A 22,683-nucleotide genomic window follows, 5' to 3' on the forward strand; every position below is an offset into this window, starting at 1 on the left:
TATTTGCTAGTGACGATTTTCTGGTCTTTGTGTATTTTACAGTTTCTTCGTAACCTTCCAGGAAGATATGTGAGAGGGGGTTGTACGCGAGGAAAAAGACCAGGATGTTTAGAACACGTAAATAAGCTGTAACTTTAATACGACCGAATTCACTGGATAGGGGACAAGGGCGATATAATCTTGTTCGTTTACTCAACGTAACATATGTAGGCTGTGATAATGTAGTCAACATTTTTGTTAGCAAACGTAACGTTTATAATTTTTAAATAATATTATTCCAATTAATTATACTCATATTTCACGTAAATACCTAGGATTATAAACATAAAATGTTTATTTATGATATTAATGCAATCACAGTCCACGGGTTTCTGTTTACACATGATTGTATACCAGGAACTTTAAGTGGTTAATGGTAGGTCATTCATTTACCTACAGCATAAGCTTATACCCTAATGCTTTCAATATTAACATACGAAATATTTGTTATTTTAGCTAAAGGGGAACGCGGCGTCAGGAAAGGAATGCATTTTTTGGTTTCTGAGGAGTCATTTTATGTTTTTTACATCAACATTTTTATATCGGGCGATTGCCGAGAAACATTGAGTTGAAACTTGTTTCTCGTCCATTGTTCACTATAATAGATCTTTTGCCATGGGCACGCATTGCTTCATGGGAGTCAGCAGACATGAATATGTAATAGTTGAACATAAATGAATATTCATGATTGTTATTATTTAATAAAATACTATCTTAGGAGTTGCTGAAAGCCATAGTATCTGTGATAGCTGTTTTTCATACATGTCAAAAAATACATCATTTTTCTCACTGGAAACCGGTCAACTCTTACGACGTGCCTGAATTACTTCTTTAGCTCCTCATTGATGGTATGCCGTATGGTGTACTCCCCGGGGTGTACACCGACTTGATGACCGTATGTAAACAGTTCTGTGATTACTTGTTTGTCAACAAAGTTTAAATGTGTTGGATATTGATTAGGTTTTGATTACTAGGGAATCACACATTCGTCAGAGAGGACATACAAGTTAGGATAAAAAAAACAATAATCATGCATGGAAAATCTCCTTTCATATACAACTACCGGGGCTATAAATTCCCATCCCAGCAATGGTCTGTCAAAATTCATTATGCATTATCAGAAATAAACGTAAACTAGTGGTGTCATTTTGTAAAGGATGGAAAATATGTTAGTTGTTTCTCCTACATTTGGGTCCAGTTACCATGACGATATTGCTAACTGAATTTAATTCCCTGTGTCCCAATAGTATCGAGGCTGATGTCACGCTTGATTCAAACTAAATGTCACATGATTTACTAAAATAGCTCAATAGTAGTCTGCTGTACCGTCCCGCTTTTTCCCCTTGTGTCTATTCGGCACACTTTTTCAACGTTAACGCAAATACCGCTCGTGAGATTAGCTGCAATTTTCATAACAATTCTCAGTATTAGGGCTGAAGTTCAGTCAGTCTATGATGGAAACAAGATAACTGCCATCGATAAAAAGTATTTGCATATGCAGCGAACAAATACCTACATCGAGGGATACATTAGGTCATGAGAAAACACACACACACATGTACACTGAGCTCAGAGATAAACGCCATAATCGTGTATTCGCGAAGCTTGATATTTCACAGACTGTCGTTTCAAACTTTACACTGTATATTTAATACCATACCTAAATATGTATACCTTCACAAATGCCTTTCTAATACTTGACCCAAATGATAAATATAATAACACTATAAAATAATATTGCAAAGACATCATTAATCATCCAATCCATATATGCATAGCTCCCATGTATTACGATAAATTGACTATTTAACTAAATGAAAGTAACTGTATAACACAGACAGGCACGTATGTACAGAGTGTCAACTTACAACCCTAGTCTCAGACTAGTAAAAAACGGCTGTCACAGTTTCACCTTTTGACCTTTACCTGTTTCGTGATATTTAGTTACAGGTAACCAGGGGGGAAATTTTCAGACGACATTTAGAAGTAACAAGAAGAGACAGACAGACACGCGGGAATGGAGCGTACTAGCCCATAAATAAACCATTCCTTGATATCTGTAGACTTTCGAAATCAACCGATGACGCAGTTTCGAAATAAATGGAGGGTACATTCTATCATTGATCCCAGAATCTATGATTTCATGCAACGACTAAACACGAACAAATAAGTTGTATGCAAATTAGCTGTAAGCGATATGCAAATTACCTGTGGATGATATTCAAATTTACTAAAAGTGATATGCAAATTATCTGTAAACACAATGGAAAACAATTTGAGACGTCGGATCTCCCAAATCTATGCTGAAATATATGTTGCTTTCTTAAGATATTCACTAGAAACGAAGAGCAAAACCCTCTCCCCGGACCAGAAAATTCCTTCTTTTTTTTTACCTGACATTGTTCAAATATGATATCACATTTGATACAGTCGTCTGGAGACTGCAATGACAATTATTTTCATTATTCAATTGCGAAGTAAACGAAGAATGTCTGACCATGGGTAATAGAATAACCATGACAACAAAAAGTAATTGTTATGGATGGTCTCGCAGGAGTATTTGACTGGTGAACGTCATGGTACATTACTATGCTTTTCAGTTACAAACGAAGAGAAAAGTACAGAGGCTGGTAATCACACAACTTTAGATTGTATAGAATAAAAATTTAAACAAAATTGTGCATTATTTTATCAAAAAAATACATGCAAAGCAGGTGTTCTCGATCTCATCTCCAAATAATTATATAAACACGGTTTTGTACACATGACCCGTAAGAAGAAATGCTGGTTTTCGGTTCGGTCTTGGGTCGTGGACCACCTATATTATTAGACTAAGAGTTTGTGGCATAAACACCATTGGTACCGTTCGGTTACTTTGGTTCATGTGTTTGGTTTCAAAACTGACCACCATATGCTGTTAATTTAAGATTTTTACAGAAATGTCACAATCTTACGTGTCACTAGCAGTGACGTCATGGTCTTTTGTGTAGTTAAATGACGTCGTCAAAATATGTACATACAATGTGAAAATGCTCAGATGAGACCTTTGTTTGTGGTGTGTAATTTTCAACCACGTGCTTCGCGGAGTTGAGTAGAATATCTCAATTCCACTATACACTCCATCAATTACTTTGCATTTGGGTGTTTGAGATTTCTTTTCTCGACAGTGGATTAACAACATTAAAGCGTTTTATGCACCCCAAAACAGACCACATTAAAGAAAGGGTCATCTGAAAAAGCAGAACAGAAAGTCTGTTTTAGAGTAATGGATTGTTGATACACTTTGACCAGAAGTTTGAGAGTCCCAAACACCCAAATGGCGAATATTTATGACAAGGCGTATAATGTAAACGAATAGTTAAACGGTCAGAGTTCTTCTAAACCTCGTAAATATCCGTATTTTATTTGAAATAAAAGGATTGCGACAGAAAAAAGCAACTCAGCAGCAATCGACCTTGACATCTTCAGGGAAGGAGGGAGAGCGGGAGGGAAGGAGGGAGAGCGGGAGAGCGGGAGAGAGGGAAGAACTACTTAATTTCTGCATTTGTAAAGACGAACGGTTAGAAACAGAAATTTGTTGAAATTAAATTTTAAGAACTGGTTTCGAAATGGTGAATTGCATCATCAAAAACTACAACAGACAGGTCGACTATATCTATCACCTATATAAACACACAAACCTTCACAGTCAACCTCCCCTCTCCCCTCCCCCTCCATCGCCTCGAGGTTTATCTATGATGACACGTGACGGTTCATAGGCCAACCACAGTATTCTCTTCTATATATAGCTTAGAGAGATTCTTCAAATTGTAAATTTTGTTTTGTTTCAATACCAATGCATCTAATTTACATCTATTTTAAAATCTCGTCAATATTTTGTTTGATTTTTTAAATAAATTTAACTCAGATTAAAACAAAAGCCAGAATTAAGCAGAAATATTGAATCTCCAGACTGGAAATGCTACAAAACCATGAATACAGACGCTACCGTAATCTAATACAACAGACAAAATCACGCATAGGAGAAAAGGACTCGAACTAGACCAGCTTTCCACATGTCGTCAACAAGAAAATCCTGGACTTTAGTCGGACGGGTATCAGCCGACGTATTTTGTAATCTTTGTATTTTTGTGACATTTAGTATGACTGAGGATAAAGTTAATAATTGACACGTGTCTATCAGTTTTCTCCAGACATACATAATTAATGACATTGTCGTATATTCTATGCATAGAAGTTGCAGACGACCAAATAACTCCTTTTGAAATTCAACGAAGCCACTCAGAATTTGAGCACGCTTATAGTTTTAGGTGTTTGTCTTTTCAGGTTAACGACGCATGTGTGTGTATGTGGGGGGGGGGGGACTTTGCTGGGCCATGGAAACGATAGATAGATCTAAGGGGAAAAATGGCGGCACGAGTACATGCGTTGTAGCCGCCAGGTGAATTCGTCGGATAACCCATATGATTACGAGCAAATCTGAAGCAAATGGCTTCTTTGTAGACGTAAAAGGGATATGGATGTAGAAAGGATAAAGATTTGTGTGTTACCATGGCAACGTATTGTTATGGTAAAATGGATAAGCGAAATGTGAGAGTTCAAAGCATAAGGTAACACGCCGTCCTGGGGACACGAGATATGATGACAGGATAGACTTGTACTAGGAACTGAAGAAAAAGGTCGTGGGTAATAGAGAAAAGGCACATCCTATGAGACGCTATTAAGTACCATCTCAATGACGCACAGTGATAAAACTAATCCTGCTTGCAGACCGTGTACATGACGCGATACAGACAATACCCCTCAACTTGCAAGGACATGGACAAAGCCGGTCAGAATCGAGTCCCGACTTACCCCGTCTGCAAGCAGCATTAGAAATAAAACGTGCAATGATTTCATTTCTTTTAATATCTAAACCCTGATAAACGGTAAAAGCTCTGATTTTAACAATGGGAATAATCAGTGAAAGCGAACAAACGCACCTATCCTTGTTTGTAACAGGAAGAAGGTGAATGACACAACACCTATTGTGCCGTGTGCGACCAACAACCTGCAAGAAAACTCGTAGTGAATGCGGGTACGGTGACAGAGGTATGAAACAGACAAGGTTATACTGGTATTCTTGTATAAAACGTATTGTCGCTTTAATAATTCTTTAACACGTTTTAAAACACATGTACGTCGAATTTTATCTGTAGTGTACGTTATTTAACAGGTCAGTTTCACTGCACGGTATTGAATACATCTCATAATAAATTATCAAAACAACTCAAAACAACTTCATCCAGTAAACATTTCGGTCTGTACACACTTCTTACGTATTCTCCAAAAAGTTCAGATGTCTACACTTACAGTATGTATTGATGCCTCGATGCAAATCTCGTGGCATTATTAAATTATTCCTAGCTTGGCACGTTTCTCCATTATGAATAATGTAACGGTTAATTAATTATTAATTAGCCATGTAAATCAAAGGTTCGAAAACAGAGTTAGATTGTTATGTGTTACTGAGGTGTTGCAAATGATTCACTGGTCTATAGATAGAATGGTGATTAATACCACAGAACAAAAGATTCCTTTTCTCCAAATGAACATACGTTTCCGGAAGTTCTGACATTTGTAAAGTAAACACACTGTTCTCAGTATAGGCAACCTCAGACCTTAGAACAAACAGTTCTATCATACAATCGCTGAGATCTGTCAGATTAAAAAAAAACACGTGAGCGTCTGACGGCATGGACACTGACACGGAGTTTTCAATGTATTTCATTATCGGGGTTAATAATGTGACCCGATGGAAGGTATGCATCAAAATCGCATTTAGTATTCGAATATACGTATATAAAAATAACCGTATAAAAGTGAATACCTTTAGTTCAATACGAAGCTGAAGCTAATGTTTGTCGACTTGTGAATTTGGTTTTGATATAGACTGACATTTATATTAAAAAGGTCGCTACATTTTCACAAGCAAAAAATTGAAACAGTCACTGTGTAAAGTAGGTTTGCCTCTTTGATATTCGTCTCTCGTGTGACTGTCAATACACGTTGGTAATTCCAAGAGCATACATGGGTGGGATAAAGGTGAGGTTGGGCATAGTCACCCGGATACTTGCCGAGAAAGAGAAAGTACAATTGCAATGTATATGACGAAATTAGACTCTTGTGAAGGTATGACTAAATAACACATGTATGAGATTTTGTGTCTGAAACTGAAACTGACAAGTATTGTCGATATCAGCCCACGAAGATATTGTGCAACAAATGCATGAAACCGACATTAGGTGTCTCGGATGACCACACACTATCAACGGTGCAGTGGTGCAGTAAAGAATTCCTCGCATCGATCCGTCGATTTGCTATATGCCGTTCCACTGGTAATGAAACATGTGGGAGTGATAGGTGAATGTTTACGATATCACATTAATGAAAGAGATGTACCATACCTCCCGGTTAGCAAACAATGGCTTCGTGGGAAAAAAACTGGATATTTGGATGTATAGGTTATGGATATATTAACAACTCCCTGTGCGTATACTAGAAATAACTAATTGTATTTGCCCTCATGTGCTTAAAAGCTTCAGGTGGGATAGGTGTCCGTCTTTTTACAACTACAGTTCGGCTTTTGTCCTCGTATACATCCACCATGTCATCTTTGAAACGTACTCTGTTTGGCGTTGTTGGTGATGGCGTACGCGACATTGGCGTTGGCGTTGAATTTAAACCGTTGACATTGTCACCGCAATGATTTTTATCAACACTGGTACCATTCAGACCATTCATGTTACAATGGTTGAACTGACTATTCCGTATTTTATTTAGAGCTTCAACAAGTTTTATATTGGCACTGTTTAGTGAGTTTATCCTTTTCTCTTGTTTTTCTATTATTTTGTCTTTTTCGTTCAGTCGTTTCATAATTGTCTGCTGTTCTTTACGTAAATTTCCCTCCAGAAACATCAAATTTGATATAATCTCCCTCATTTCATTGTCCCTTTCCTTCGTTTGCTGCGCTAATTTCTGTTCACCTTCTTCGAGACGTAATTTCCACGCCGCTATAAGTTGTTTGGTTCCGTTCTTCTGCATTTCCATTTGTTTAGTAAATTGTTCAATGGTCCGATTCGCCGTCTCCAATTTCTCTTTCAATGAGTCGACCTCTTGCTGCAGCTGTAAGAAAACACAACCAAACAATGTCAGGCCGTACACAAAACTTAATTTTGGTAAACAGATTTAAAAAAAACACATGTCATGAAAAAAATGGTGCAAAGGCCACGGCTCCAAGGGTTACTCAATTAATAGTTCGCATGTTTGCTTTGAACTCGTAAGCATTATGTATTACAGTTCGCCATTTCAACGGCGATTATCAGTTACAATGAAAAACAATAACGCAAAAATACTTCGATTTCATGCACGAAGTAATTGCTTACCTGCTCGCGGCTTATTTCTTCATATTGGTCTCTAACTTCTCTCTCCTCTGCTTCGGCAGCCATATTGACGACTAACGCCACGGTGAAATCTGTATTTAAGTTGGCACTGTCCGTATATATACCGGTCTATTTCCAACGGTACACGGTTCACCTGCGTGTAAAATGTTCCACACGATAACATTCACAGGTGAAATATGTACACACTTCTCGTATAGGAAATATATCCGACTGGTGTCACCCGCATTTGCGTTTTATCATAAATACGAACAATTCGTCATTGCTTACGATTTCCGGGAACCGACGCTATTATCGGAGCTGTCCCACGCAGACGGGCCTACTCTGTACTCACTCGACGATCAACAGTAGGCAGATGAGATCCCGGCCAGGTACTGTGATGAATAGACACGACGATAGACTCTACTACGCAGGTCTAATCGGAAATAAAGTGACGTATCGGTGACTCAGCTGGCGCTGCGCTTTTTAATTGGCTCACCATATTAAAATGTAAACCCGACTATATCGGTTCAAAAAGCAAATAGCAATACCGCAAGTGTAGGTCTTTCCCACATATGACAATAAATTTACCGTGACGCTGGGAGACAAATAGAGCCGAGAAAATGTGTTTATTCATGAGAGGCGACGGACATCGGTTCAGTGAACACGACCTTCCAATGACTGGTTCCTTTTCTCGACTTCATAAATACGGATAATGAGTATTGTAGTCTAAACAACGACTTTTCAACATAATTAAACGGTTGTACAAGTTGGCGGTGAAACCAAATCGGCTTTTCGAATCATGAACCCCTGACTTAGCATGGCGAGGGTTGAACATTTGACACCGGTATCTCATATGCACGATTAGTCAGTTTATGTTCATATCACTGACCCGATAAAAGCTTTTAAAGACGTTCAAGAGAGTGAAGCCAACCGTAGACTTCAGGATATATACCTTATGTAGAAATCCTAGCCGACCACCTGTTTTAACCTAATCAGTGCATTTGATGTTCAGACCGTCTGAGTATGTTCCTATAATCTTTTCATCAAATACTTGTCAAACTCGAATCAGATTTACCATTACATTCTTTGAATTCTCTTGTTTGATTTGAATTGTGGTTTAGATTTTTCTCTAGTCAAAATTTAAAGCGCAAATTTACCGAGAGCTTAAGAAGTCTTTGAATGGATAAAAAAAATCTTAAAAACTTACATCTAAAATTTACCCGGGGATTGTTTATTTTGTCCGAATTTGCTCTTTAAACAGTTTTAAACAATGTAAAATTTAATGTGTTGGTTGTACCATGAGAGAAATGCATGTGTGTTTTTTTTAATGCGGGAAGAAGGTTTTGCAGAAAAACCTGACCTTGCAACCACATGCCATGTCTATTCCAAATTGAAAAGAAATGTACAATGGTGCATGGAGTGACTAAACTTAAGTTGATAATATCAACGGACTGAATAAAGCAACCTTGAATCCCCTATTTTGAGAGGTCGTATTAATACTATGTACGTGTATATCTTCACTTATCGACATCTTTAGGAACGACAAGTACATCTGGAAAGGGTGAGTTCATGTCTCAGTGTCCTTCATGTATTATGAAAACATAGCAAATGACATTAATTTTATTATTATCAATGTCATTGCCATGGAAATAGGTCAGCGTCGAATTTTCTATATCGTATATCGACGCTTTTAGGAACCCCAAGTCGAGTATTGTACAGTAACACAAACTATAATAATCTATGATATAAAGGTACGTAAACACGAACAGTGACCTGTACTTTAGGTCTTAGATCACTACTGAGAAAATGTTATTTTCTAAAGTGGTTTGAATTTAGGTACAGTTCTGTCGATCGATATTTATTGAAGTAAAATCAATAGGACCATTAAAACTAGGATAAATTCTGATTAAAACATCTTCCTAAGTATTTAGACTATTTCTTTGATGTCTTCGCTTGTTTATCGAATGAAGTGCATTTCCATAGACAAAATATCTGTGGTATAACTAGCTACGATTACTGCAAGCACCGATAATGTTTTAAAACCCCAGAACATTATTGTCTTGTACAATTCAACGAGTGTGTGTGTGTGTGTGTGTGTGTATGTGTGTGTGTGTGACAAACAATTACTGAGTGAGAGAGAGGGGAAAGCGAGACTGACAGCAGTGAGAGAGAGGGGGCAGGCAGGCAAGCACAGACATACATAATACATAATACATAATACATACATACATACATACAGACAGACAGACAGACAGACAGACAGACAGACAGACAGACAGACAGACAGACACAGAAAGTGGCAGAAAGACGGAAAGATGGAAAAAAGGAAATACGAGGAAGAAGCAAATATTGTTGGTACAACTGGTATTGAACAGTGTAGACTCCCCTCTCTCCATTGTCACAAACCCAGTGTCAAGAGAACTGACAGAGTTTTCGAAACTGACACGGTTTTCTAAATTTCGGATATAATCCAGACATGATTGATAATTTATTGGTTTTTTAACAGGCTGCCTACGTCATCCCCAAAATAACAAATCTCATAAATCATATAATAGCCACCATGTCATAAAATTACGAAAATGATGACGTCATCCAGTCATTTACAAATGTGTGTCGTTTCTGATCTATGACGAGACTTTTGTCAGTGAAGTGAATCAACAAACAAACAAACAAACAAACAAACAAACAAACAAACAAACAAACAAACACATGTACTTAAAGTCTTATTACATCAATTCCATTACCTAAACTTCTGTTATTGTTGAAAAAATAGCACTACTTTATTTAAAAAAAGCAAAACAACAAATCTGAAATTATGAATGAAATACAATTTATAACTATAATTTAGAATGATGAAATTGCCACAGTAAAGTATAAACTAGAGACACGCGTTGTATTGATAATAGTGAATGGTAAATTGTTTATAACTGAAACCATCTACGTTATCGCTGCTGAAACCAAGTGGAATATTTTATATGCACCATGTCCTAGTCTCAATAAAAATATAAAATTGTGTGTATTTTTAACAATGATAGTAATAATGATTTATTGCACCTGTAGAAAGTAAAATACATTACTGTTTTGAAATTAACATTATCAGTTGTAATATTCAAAGGAATTGCACAGTGATATGGGTTGAGTAAACCTTTGCCATGTCCCTGTGTATGCACCCTTGCTACTATTTAGGGGTGTACAACCTGAGGTTATTAGAGGTCATGTCATCGTTATAACTGCAAACAATCACGAGTTATTGCCGTTTACCACATTGTCAACAAACAGTCATCTTTGATAGATTTTTGACAACTATTTTACAGGGGACAATGCCAAGGTTCTGAGTTTTCAACAATTCGTGGAATTCTGACACGAAGTGTCAAAAATGACATGAGTGGACAGGCCAGGAAAGAGAGGAAATGGTGTTGTTTACCTCGACTCATCTCCTGGTGGTGTGACAAAGGACATTTGGTATTTTGATACATGTGAGAAGTTTTTGTTGAACTTTCACATACAATATTGTATTTGTGAGTGTTCAAATCCACAAAGTCTGTGGTTGTTCGTTTCCAAGGTTTCCAAGGCATATAAACATGTCACAAGTTATTTCTGAAATGTACGGAGATTATTACATAGCCGTTTTGTCGGTGCCTAACACGTGCTAGCCTGACATTTACATGTCGTAAATTCCTCTTCATCTATTCTCGGGGGAAAACAACCTTTCTTTGCTCTTGTACATTCAAAGTTCATTAAAAGTCTCTTGGGTACATTTCTCAAACCGGAAAGGTATAATACATGAGACGAGTCTCACTCCACCTCATTCATCACCTGGTACAGTGGTAATGTGTGTGTGTGGTTGTTTTGTTTAGTAAACACAATTAGCTCAAGAACAACCCTGTACAGTTGTCATCGGCTTTGCATTCTAAATTTTGTTGATAGCAAACGTATTTTAACACGTATTGTGTAGGCGAAGTTTTGCTTTGTTGTTGTTGTTTAGACTCGCATGGATTTGTAACCAGTAGTGAGGTGAATGCTCAGCGGTCATCGACACACAGCTGTTACCGGCTGTTTAAGGTTCTTATATATACGATTGACACGCTTTCAGTGATCTCACCCTATTCAAAGTCAATGAACTGAAATCAAAGTGTCGACAACCGACCCGCTCTTTACGCAAAGTTCAATTCATGTTTACTCAATGTGGGTTCATAGATTGCCCGCAAACATACAGGCACATGTTTCAACTTGACAACCAACAAAACAGTGTGACCTATCGTATCAATATAGACGTAATGTGTTCTAATATTGTCTGTGGGAGTGATATCTGCGTTGATTTCTTTACTGATATGAAAATTTAGTTAAATGGTTTCCCATATTTCAAGTATAAGACCTATGCCTAAAGTATTGTCAAGCATTTTTAGCGGGCTGCCTCTGATAACTTGTATTTTAATCGGAAATAAATTGTGTTTTACATACATAAGCTTAAAAGTAAAGCAATCAACCACGGAGAAAAAATTATAAGAAACCAATTTCGCAACATTGTTACTGGACACTCATAAAAATGGTTATCAAGTTTAAGATCACGACAAATCAATTATCGAATTGCATTTCCTACAAACGTGTGTGTGTAGCGATCGATGATAATTTAGTTTTGCACATCATACACAGGAGTGCAGCGATCGATTATGGCGGTAAGAGAGAGAGAGAGAGAGAGAGAGAGAGAGAGAGAGAGAGAGAGAGAGAGAGAGAGAGAGAGAGAGAGAGAGAGAGAGAGAGAGAGAGAGAGAGAGAGAGAGAGAGAGAGAGAGAGAGAGAGCGAGCTATTTCACAGGCTCACAACATCGTAAATATACAAAGGCCTTGCATGAACTCTAAAAACTGTTTTCAAGTTTAAGGCCTTGGTAGAATGCCAAGGTTCAATCACACTATTTGTTTTATTTGAATGTTATCTACGAGAGAATTTGAGAAATTCAAGAAATCTATCGATCTTTTCAAGACTGAAGTGCCATACAAACACACACATCAAAGTGCAAGGTTTGTTGAAAATACAGACCGTATAAAACACACCGACCTCTTACTACACCGCATTGTTGTATTGAAATGTTATGTACGTACTCACCTTGACACTTGAAATGTCAAAAATAAATATAATTGCGCCGTGTTGTGATATTGAGAATCAAGAAGCAACGATAGAGCGCGAAATAACTTTCTGTGATTGAATTTACTTTCCCAGTAAATGAAGTGGTTAATTACCATTTCGCTTATACTTGTGTTGGCATGTCGTGTAAACCAAACAACAACAACAACAACAACAACAACAACAACAACAACAACAACAACAACAACAACGAATGATGACTGAGAACAAGTTGAGTTTGAAATTTAAGAAATATAGAGCAGTTGAGGCGAATACACGTTAGCCTAAGTTATCGCTTTTTAAACAAAAACTTGGATGTCCGCATTCTCCAAGTAGTGGAAATATCTATGTCTTCAAATAGACACAGTTCAAAACTAGTGTCGAGCCAGCACTTTTCAGTTGTTACTCTAAACCGTGCAGATTCGTGAATATATAATAATGAATTTAAAGGTAAAGAAATTTATAACACTATAGATATTTAACTAACGTCTGACTTGTCGATAAACTAATATCTGAACAACAACAACAACAACAACAACAACAACAACAACAACAACAACAGCAGCAGCAGCAGCAACAACAACAACAACAACAACAACAACAACAACAACAACAACAACAACAACACCATATTACTTCGGAGTCATTTATTACAAATTTATCTACTTCTCAATATCTTTGTCGCCCAGGAATAAACAACGCCATTTTTCCGACAGTGAATCCAACAGGTGGTTGTATTACGAAGCTATCACTGACCTCAATGCGATAAAAATTATCAACATTTATAGCGTACTATTGTTCGTATCAAGTTAGTAAATTATCTGTTTGTTAATCAGACAGCATTTGTTTATTTCACAGAATGGTTCGCAGTTTTTCAATGATTTAATTTGCAGTATTAGGTATATGGAGAGGTTTAATGATGTCTTGGTAGCACAAAACACAAATAAATTAATGAAGCAATGCAATTAATCACATGCTTTGTGCAGGGCATTGACCTTTGCTATGAATACTGATAAGATAGTTATTCCTAAAATAGAACATTGTCTGTTCGTGTAGGTGACCCGAGTGGCAGTATGGGGCACAGATAAGTAACACGTTATATGTGTATAGGGGTAGCAGGACGATGCTACCTCCATGGTACCATAGCAGAGCACAGCGCTAAAATAATACGATGCAAAATGTCAGAAGACACGATAACACCACTTAACATAACATGACACGACATCTCAACACATAACACGAGACAACACACCACAACACGACATAGTATAACATGACATGACATATCACAACACAACACAACGCAACACAACACAACGCAACACAACACGGAAAGATATTAAGAGTGGTCATATCGATCAGCATGCTAGTCCTCTACAAGGAGTAAGTCAGGACTTGATTCTGATACTGCCCCTTTCCTTATTAGAGAAGTGACAATGTCAGACATCCAGTCCCGACCTACCCCGTCTGCAAACATGCCATCAGCGCCTAATCTGTTTTCAAAAGTGTGTTGCCAGTACAAAATATGGTAAACACAAACAACTCGTATTTTCTAGACACTTGACCTTCAAACCACCCACATGTTTATGAAGTCATGACTACATCTCTAGACGTTTAGATATTTACATGTTGACAATAACCTAACACTGTTTTGAAGTGATGCATAAAATCCCCCATTATTTTGCTCTCAGTTCACTGACACTGATTCAAAACAGGATCCATAAAGGTGGAACTCACTTGTCAGAGTGAATGTGTGTATTTTACGAGGGGATAAAAAAATCAAAGTACACCTGGTAAATCACACAATGGGAGAATAACACCACTTACAACGGATAATTGACCACAACTCTTTCTTTCAAAGACAAATTTATGGTCAGTGGCGTTAAAACTTGAATGCCACCTCACCGTCGAAAGATTGGCAATGACAAATCGGGGGTGACGTACGCCCTCTAGCAGTTAAGCTTTTAATTTAAAGTACTTTTGTTTTTGTTGTTGAGTGGGGGCTTTTGAGAATTGAATCTGGTTTTTTGACTATGATTGCAATTCTTCGTGACTTAATTGTTTTTTCGTTTGATACTAAAATAAAATATTCATCTTCTTGCAACGGAAATGTGACAAAAAAAGAAAACGAATTTCATGAAAATCAACACGAAAACCCTGATAACTTACAGTACAATAAGTGAGAATAGTTTATGTAACTGGTTGCCTACTAACTTGATTATGCAACCATTTCACATTCTATCTTAAAATATTACAAGGGTTGACTAAGATAACATGTAACTATAAAATACAGATTACAAAGTGTTAGTTTATCGTTAAATCTTGAAATATAATGTGACCTAAATCGGTACTTTTGTGAATGCAAGGACAACATACTACAAGTAATTGTTAGTAAAATTTGAGGTGTTAACAAAACACACCAATAAATTCGTTAACTGTATGGTATAAATAAATGTGTGTACTCTCTCCAAAGACAGTATGGTAGTCACATTACATCTCATAATATTTATTTAATCCCCTCTCTACTGGAGAAGGGTATTTGTTTGCACACAATACACATTGAGCAAACCCAGACTAATGGGGTCAAAGGTGAGGCTGATTTTGTCTTGTTTTAGTTCTTTGCTTACTCAGAATTCCCTACCCCAGTGTCAAGTGGATCTGTTCATAACCAATTTGGATAACTTTATTTCTCATATTCTTGAGAAGTTGAGTGGTGAATGTAACTTTCCATGACTTACTGGACATCAACTAAATCAGCCAAGTTAAAATCAACTTCACTATTGCATTCTCACAAAAATATCATTTAGAAACCTGGAAATAGTAGTAGCTGTTCAAATCAAAACTAAAATCATTTTGGAAGAACTAGGAGTACATGTATGGATATGACTTCCATTTTATCTGCCTCCATTACAACTGACACTGAGGGCGCAATTCACCGACTTTAATAACCAATCACTGTGAGGCATGGTATGTATGCAAATCATCTTAATTATCATACAATGGTTACTATAGTTACAGTCTCCACAAACTGTGACACATGAGGGCACAGTTTACTAAACTTGGTGAGTTAGCCAATCACGGTGAGGCATGCTATGCATACAAATCATCTTAATTATCATATAAATCGTTTCCATGGTTACAATCTTTACACAAAAGAATATCACAGAGACTTTCTTTTTTCCCAATAGTTCTCTTTAATAGCAGCACAAAAAGTTGTGTAGATATACAAGATCTCTGACAGTACACATAACAACCAAATAATGAAACACAAGCAGTGTGTAACTATGGCTACACATAGCAACCAAATAATGAAACACAAGCAGTGTGTAACTATGGCTACACATAGCAACCAAATAATGAAACACAAGCAATGTGTAACTATGGCTACACTAACTTAACAATATTAAATAATATTACACATACATATATTTGGTTTGCTCAGAGCTTAAAAGTAAAATCAAACACACACAAAAATTCACCAACTCAAAATATAGATTCTTTTATACAATTGTTGGACTAACTTATAAAATACCCAAATAAATAAAATCTAGCTTCTATATAACAAATTAAATTAAAGTAAAACATGCAGTCAAAATATCCCATAATAAATAAACGATATAAAGTCAAATGCACTTGTGGGTAAAAAAACTTAGTTGAACTGAGTGGGTAATGTGACCATTGTATTGGACAGAACTATAGATTTGATACAACTAAGGAAACCAAAGTATCAGCAAGCTAAGATAGACACAAACTAGACTTATTCTTGTACATGGTAGATATACTGGCATACACAAGTGGGTGATAGCGATGCCATGGTTATGTAGATGTTATCACCCTGTATTCAAGATAGCGTAAACACTGAATGAGGTTGAATATGTAGCCACTTGGGAAAAAGTTGATATCAGAGACACCAGGCTAGTCTGAGTGTAATAACGTTGATGTCCACTGCTAGCTTACATCACCATGTTACAAGAATATTTTCAGTTTTAGATATGCTAAGTTTGCCTATAGCTTGATTTCCACAGTAGTGTGTAAAATGAAAACTAAGGCAGCACCTGAAAAGATGTGTGGTATTAGTTTACTGGCAGTTTGATAGTCAACTATGGTGGGTGTATGTTAATGGATGGATGGGGTGGGGTGGGGTGGGGTGGGGTGGGGTGGGGTGGGGTGAGTGTGTGTGAGGGATGAAATATTTTCATGGCTTACTGAAGTGAGGAAATGTAGAGACATGGAATGGACACATGAATGCATTGAATACACACATGAGTAACATGACTACAACATAGTATGTTTTACTATTATGTTGACATGAATGTTCCAGGAAAGTACGTCAAATACTAGTAATCATAAAACACAATTTCATAATCTTAACATGCAATTGAAACATAACCATGAAGTATGAGAAACATGATTGTAGCCCATATGAAAATTTATGACTACTACGTTACTATGACAACCCTTTAAAGGAAAATTAACATAAGAAAATGTATACATAAACAACATGATAATGTGCAACATAAATGTTAAACATGACAGACCCCTTATCATAAAATGCTACATAAATATAATTTTGGACATGACAATAAAAGATGAATTTTTTAGTTGATGAGATTTGTACCATTCTTGTGATGTCTTTAGATCTATTTACTAAATTATGATAATTTGAGTGTTGGAATTTACTCTCAAAATACTTCAAAGTAAACAAGTCACGATATAGTTACTGAGAAATCTGAATGCACTAATTTTAATAAATTTTATATTCTGAACACTGAATTTTCAAGTTTACAACACTACAGTGTTGTTTCAACCAGAAGTGTTGTTTCCTTCCTTGGGAGTAATATTTTGTATTAGTTCCAAACTTGTCACATGACTGCAGGGATGAGGGTTGGAAATACGGGCAGTATACAGCGCCCTCCTGTGGTCACATGATTACAGGGATGAAAGATGCTGGAAATACTAGCAGTATACAACACCTTCCTGTGGTCACATGACTGCAGGGATGAGAGGTGGAAATACTGGCAGTATACAGCGCCCTCCTGTGGTCACATGACAAGTCTACTCATTGAATCATATACAATGCCACAGCTGAAGAAGTTCGAGTGATTTAGTCAACATATACAAGGTAAACTATTTATGCTCCAAGTTTGAAACTATTACAAACAATACAATGTTATTGCGAGTTGTATATTAGGTGCTGTCACTCAAAGTACAACCATATTTTAGTAAATAGATTACAACTTAGACATCAAAGGTTTCAGTAACATAGCAGATATACTTGAATGAAAATTATGAAAATCAGTGACCCCAAAATTGAAAATCATACAATGAATAACAGTTCACAACATGATATCTTTCCCTTGACAATAGAAATATTGAAAACAAACTAGCAAGAGAAAGCAGTACACAGCTCTCTGTCAATTCGATACTAGTCATCGATCACAGCGTAATGACATTCTTGGCTAACTTTGTTAGAACCCTACTAATTGTATTTCTGTACAGCTTTTAAATTACATCAAAAATATGGAAGTTGACTGAAACTAAAAAAATTCTCAAAAGTCTATCAACAATTCAGTTTAAAATGAAAAGAAATTATTAGAATAATATTTACATTATTTTGAATGCTAGGCAAAAAATGGCAGACAGGATTTGACAACGTTTCACAATACATACATTTCTCTTACACACTAACACTTCCCAATCACCCCTGTATTCCTACATGTAGTCTTCAAAAACACATACTATGTCTGTGTTGGGTCGATACAATCACTCAAAATAGGGAGGGAAGGGTCATTAAAATTTTTTTCCATGCCTTCCCTCATTATAGACACTACAGTGGGAAATTCCAATCTCTAATATCAATTTTAATATTATTCAAATTCATAACTTTTTAAAACCTTGATAAATTTGTCCTTTTTTTCATCTTATTTTAAGTACTTATTTGCTTGCACCATACTTTTATAGTACTAATCAAAAAAGTTCTTAACTTTCAGTATTTTTCAAAAACTATGAAAATCTTTTCCTAAAAAAATTTGTTTTTGTATCATGCAGGACTTGTCAATATTTATACATTATTAATAGGACTCCTTCTACAATCTATCTTACATTTTTATAAATTTAGTTTACATGATTATGACATTTTCAAATTTGAAATTTATGAGCTTAAATATCTATGTATGGCTATGAGTAAAATGGTACGACATGAAAGTCACATTACTTAAGTAGTTATTCTGTGAATGCGTCTTTAGCCAAATTTATAAATTTGGTATACAAAACTGTTTGGGTGTAAACCAGTGTTTTTGTTAAAGTTATACCGCCGTGATATCATTCTAAAATAATGCTTTAAGTTTTTTATGGGGTTTTCTATCTATATTGAAGTCTAAAAATGGTGTACATTGCATTCAGAAGTTTGGTAGATTTGATGAAATGCAACGAATGATACTTCAAAATTATCTGGCCAAATGTTGGGATTATAAGTAACTTTCCTTTGCACCAGTGAGCTAGGGAGTCTTGTGCATTTATGTTAACATCTTATGCTGACAACATAAATCCCCATACCATGGAAATACGAGTCTAAGCACACAAAGACTCCCTATATCAGTGTGCAAACACAAATAGTGCAATCAATGCCAACAAATACTGATCTTATTTATCAGGTTAATATTTTTGGACTTAGCGAGCGTCTGAGTGTGTACTTTCTACCATTTCCATACAAATAGCTCAAGATGTACGTGTTGGATGAAAAAAAAGTGGAAAAGAAGCTAAGCATATCACCTGATGTGGTGCTATAACTTTAAAGGTGATACATCAGTAATCTACCAGGGTTCCCCCCATCGTTTCAAAAACAAAATTCTTGTACACTCCATCACCAACTATGTCAGTTCTACCCGATTTCTATCTTTCTATTGCTATGGTTACCAAACCTTAGCAAGCACACTGGAATGTCGTGCCTCATCTATTTGTACAATATAATGTCCAGATGTTTACTTTAGAACCTGAGAAACCAAAGATGACGGCACTGGGGCATAACTTATTTCCTGTGAGCTGTTTATATTTCCCCATGCATCGATAATTTTTGTACAATTTTTAGGGTCTTACAAAGTTACAACTTGTTGAGTGAAAACACCATACGACGTTGATAAATAAAAGTCTACTAGCACCAATGCTGATCACGCATGCATACATTTCCAACATTTGAAATGTACCTATGTTAAAACTGAAACCAAGACATAAAATACAGTGTTCATTCCTTTTTAAAACTATATAAAGTTTATTTTATACAGCTGCAAGTATAGAAATTTCTAGAAATGTACATCGCATGCATTTTTTTTGGTAAAGTAGCTTGCATTGCAAGCAGTTGTTCTCTAGAGGGCGTTTTTTTACCTCCAAAGCCAGTAGTATGTTAACATTCATTTCTTGATATATTTAGGTTTGTTCTCCAGAAGAAGCAAACAAAATCATCATGTTAAACATACATTTAGGAATTTGCAAGAGCAGTTTTATAAAAGTTCTTCCTTCACATGACTGCTGGAACCCCTAACTCCCGTTTACACCACCTCATTTTGAAGTGTGACATCCAAAAACCTCTTGTACAACTAAACCTTTTAAGCCTTTACAGAAGAAAGCGCCCTCACAGGGGACACTCGCAGTAAACATGAACAGCGCCCTCAATTTTATACAAGATTCAGAATGTGCAAGATTGTACATGCATGAATGAAAGACACAAACCCCTCAAATCTTAATAACCACTTTAAATCTGAAAATGATAATTTACCACTTTTCAATCTGAAAGTTATAATTTCTTCTACAAAATTGACAATTTTTTTTTTCATGGATATGAAAGGAACAATCATGAAAGTGAAGGAATAGTATCGTCATGGATACGACTGGAACTCTGTGGAATGGGATGAAGATACATGTAGTATCGTCATGGATATGGAAGGAACCTTCCTGAATGGGAAGGAGAGAGATTAATTTACAACTTATAACCAGTAATTGTGTTTTGATCAACTTCTTGCAGTCCACTGTAATGTATCCTCACATCACTTGTATCAAATTCTAACTTTGTGTCAGCGTTTGCTCTCCACAGGATGGTGTTTTTAATTACCCATTAATTAGTCACAAATATGCATTGTCATATAGGTTCCTGTTTCCTTTGTTTAACGTCAAAACATTTGTCTTGTTTCCATAGCAATGCTGACTAATATTTCCATAGCAACACTGGCTAATGTTTCCATATCAACACTGACACATTTCCACAGTGATGCTGTTTCCATAGCAACACTGACTTTTATTTCCATGGTGACGTTGATCACATTTCAATAGCAACACAGACTTATGTTTCCATAGTGACAAAGTTTCCTGCAGATTACACTGACTGGTTCACACACTCAAACTCTGTGATGTTTCATTTCTGCAATTTTCTGGACAGCAAAGTTACTGAACTCTCATAAAGTCCCTGATTCATCATCAAAAGGTTTCCTATGGTTAATATTAAAGTTATACCCTGTTTCAACAGTGACTACTTTTAAAATCTCCATTCATGGGAAACTTTGGCGTTGGACGTGGACTGCTAGATGCGCCATTCCTAGACTGTAGGTGGTACCGTTCTTTCAACTGCGTTAAGGCCGTCATTAATTTACTATTGGCACTGTCTAAAGTCTCAATTCTTTTCTCCTGAGCTTCTATTATCTTCTGCTTAGATGCAATAACAGCCTGCATGTTCTTCTGTTCATTCTTGAGTTCATCTTCAACACACATCAGTCTGAAAAGTAAACAAAATTTCAATAAATGAGATTATGAAATGATATAATAATTGTTATGTGTTACTTATAATATACCAAGGTGTCCCTTATATCAACTAACACTTTGTTTTGAGAAAACATAAAAATGCTAGAATCCAAGTAATAGTTCCCACTTAGAGTACATGTTTTTGTACACAATTTGTGAACAGTTTGACAGGTTCTCTCTTACATTTTGTTCAGAAGGCTTGTAAGTTTGGGGGCTACTTCATTAATAACTGTTTGACAGTACAAAATGGAGACTGAGACAGTCTGGGTGGTGCTGTGACATTTAGAAACGACATGATGACTTTAATAGAAAGCTTGCAAATTTTTGATACCATTTTGACATCATTTGAAGTAGACTGTCAGATATGTTGTGTTATGCTGCCCTCAAAGGTCTTGGCTCGGCCAATATGTGAGGGCGCCCTGACACCTGACACAGTGTACCTTACCGCCTACATTTGAAGTGCTTTTGAGGTAAGACCAAGTTCAGAAATAACAGGCCTTGACAACAAGTTTAACTCACTTGGAGAGAACACAGGCAAACATCTACAACCTGTAGTGCTATAAACAAAATGGCAGAAACCTAAATCTGCACTCCATTTCAGGGAACTATCGCTTCTTGTCACTTCGGTGACAGTGTCTCAAAAACAAAGTGAAAGTTTCTAAATTATCTAATATAGTTTTTAAAACATGGTAATATCTTACCAAGACTTTGCATTGAATCATTCTAACTCATAGTAACCATAGCAACAAGACAAAATCGCTATCCAAAATGATCAAATTTTCAGAACACTATGGAATATTTCACATCACTAGGTTTTTTTTTAATGACTTTCCCATCTTTTTTTCTAGCTAGAGTAAAACAACACTGGATAAACTTATCCACCTCTACACATTCTGGGGATCTCTTCTTAAATTGAGGTACATAAAATACAACAATTCATTAGACAGTAAACATCTGCTCTCAATGTAAATTACATAGTCTGCATTCCTGGTGTTCAGGCATGCATATGTAATACATGGCTTCATTCCTAACCTTTCCAATGTTACAATACCAGGTAAACTTATGCCCTGTTAGATACTTTGCTGCAAAGATTGCACAGAACATATAGTTTTTTAATAAATAGATATTACATATTTTGGGAAATTATAATTTACAAAGAGTTGGTATTTTAAGTTTTACATTTTAAATAATTTAAGCATTTTTTGCAGAAATTAATTTATAGCGTTAAAAGTTCAAATCTCTTGTTACATAAGTTGAAATGAGTCTATGCAAAGTCTTTTATGATATAATAATAGTTATATATAATATATTTAT

General features: G+C 36.1%; 2 protein-coding genes across 8 annotated transcripts in view; both read right to left on the minus strand.

Annotated features, from left to right (window-relative positions):
- Nucleotides 1–5,161: 5,161 nt before the first annotated feature.
- LOC144440975 (disabled homolog 2-interacting protein-like) lies at nucleotides 5,162–7,843 on the minus strand. 2 transcript variants are annotated; one of them, XM_078130470.1, is made up of 3 exons: nucleotides 7,749–7,843; nucleotides 7,464–7,614; nucleotides 5,162–7,203 (listed from the first exon to the last, which is right to left on the minus strand). In XM_078130470.1, exons 2-3 carry the CDS (start codon nucleotides 7,524–7,526, stop codon nucleotides 6,577–6,579), a joined length of 690 nt encoding a protein of 229 aa, XP_077986596.1. In that variant the 5' UTR covers nucleotides 7,527–7,614; nucleotides 7,749–7,843; the 3' UTR covers nucleotides 5,162–6,576. The 2 variants fall into 2 exon arrangements, with proteins under 2 accessions (XP_077986596.1, XP_077986595.1); XM_078130469.1 differs by having other exon boundaries at nucleotides 7,464–7,840.
- An 8,887-nt stretch (nucleotides 7,844–16,730) lies between these two features.
- The window catches only part of LOC144441377 (ras GTPase-activating protein nGAP-like), a 166,169-nt gene continuing 160,216 nt past the window's right edge, over nucleotides 16,731–22,683 (minus strand). For 4 of the 6 annotated variants that reach the window (XM_078130938.1, XM_078130934.1, XM_078130935.1 and 1 more), the window contains exon 19: nucleotides 16,731–21,343. In XM_078130938.1, coding sequence (XP_077987064.1) covers nucleotides 21,091–21,343 — 253 coding nt within the window. In that variant the 3' untranslated portion in view covers nucleotides 16,731–21,090. The remainder of the gene's footprint in view (nucleotides 21,344–22,683) is intronic. The other 2 variants (XM_078130940.1, XM_078130939.1) reach the window with 2 other exon arrangements.

This window comes from Glandiceps talaboti, chromosome 10, assembly GCF_964340395.1.
Source record: "Glandiceps talaboti chromosome 10, keGlaTala1.1, whole genome shotgun sequence".
In the NCBI taxonomy this organism is placed as follows: Eukaryota; Metazoa; Hemichordata; class Enteropneusta; family Spengelidae; genus Glandiceps; species Glandiceps talaboti.

Bases quoted from the DNA above. Each gene is read 5' to 3' on its own strand.
- LOC144440975 (XM_078130470.1), bottom strand. From the start codon at position 7,526: ATGGCTGCCGAAGCAGAGGAGAGAGAAGTTAGAGACCAATATGAAGAA. The intron at 7,204-7,463 runs GTAAGCAATTAC...GTTTTCTTACAG, and splicing joins AAGAAATAAGCCGCGAGCAG to CTGCAGCAAGAGGTCGACTC.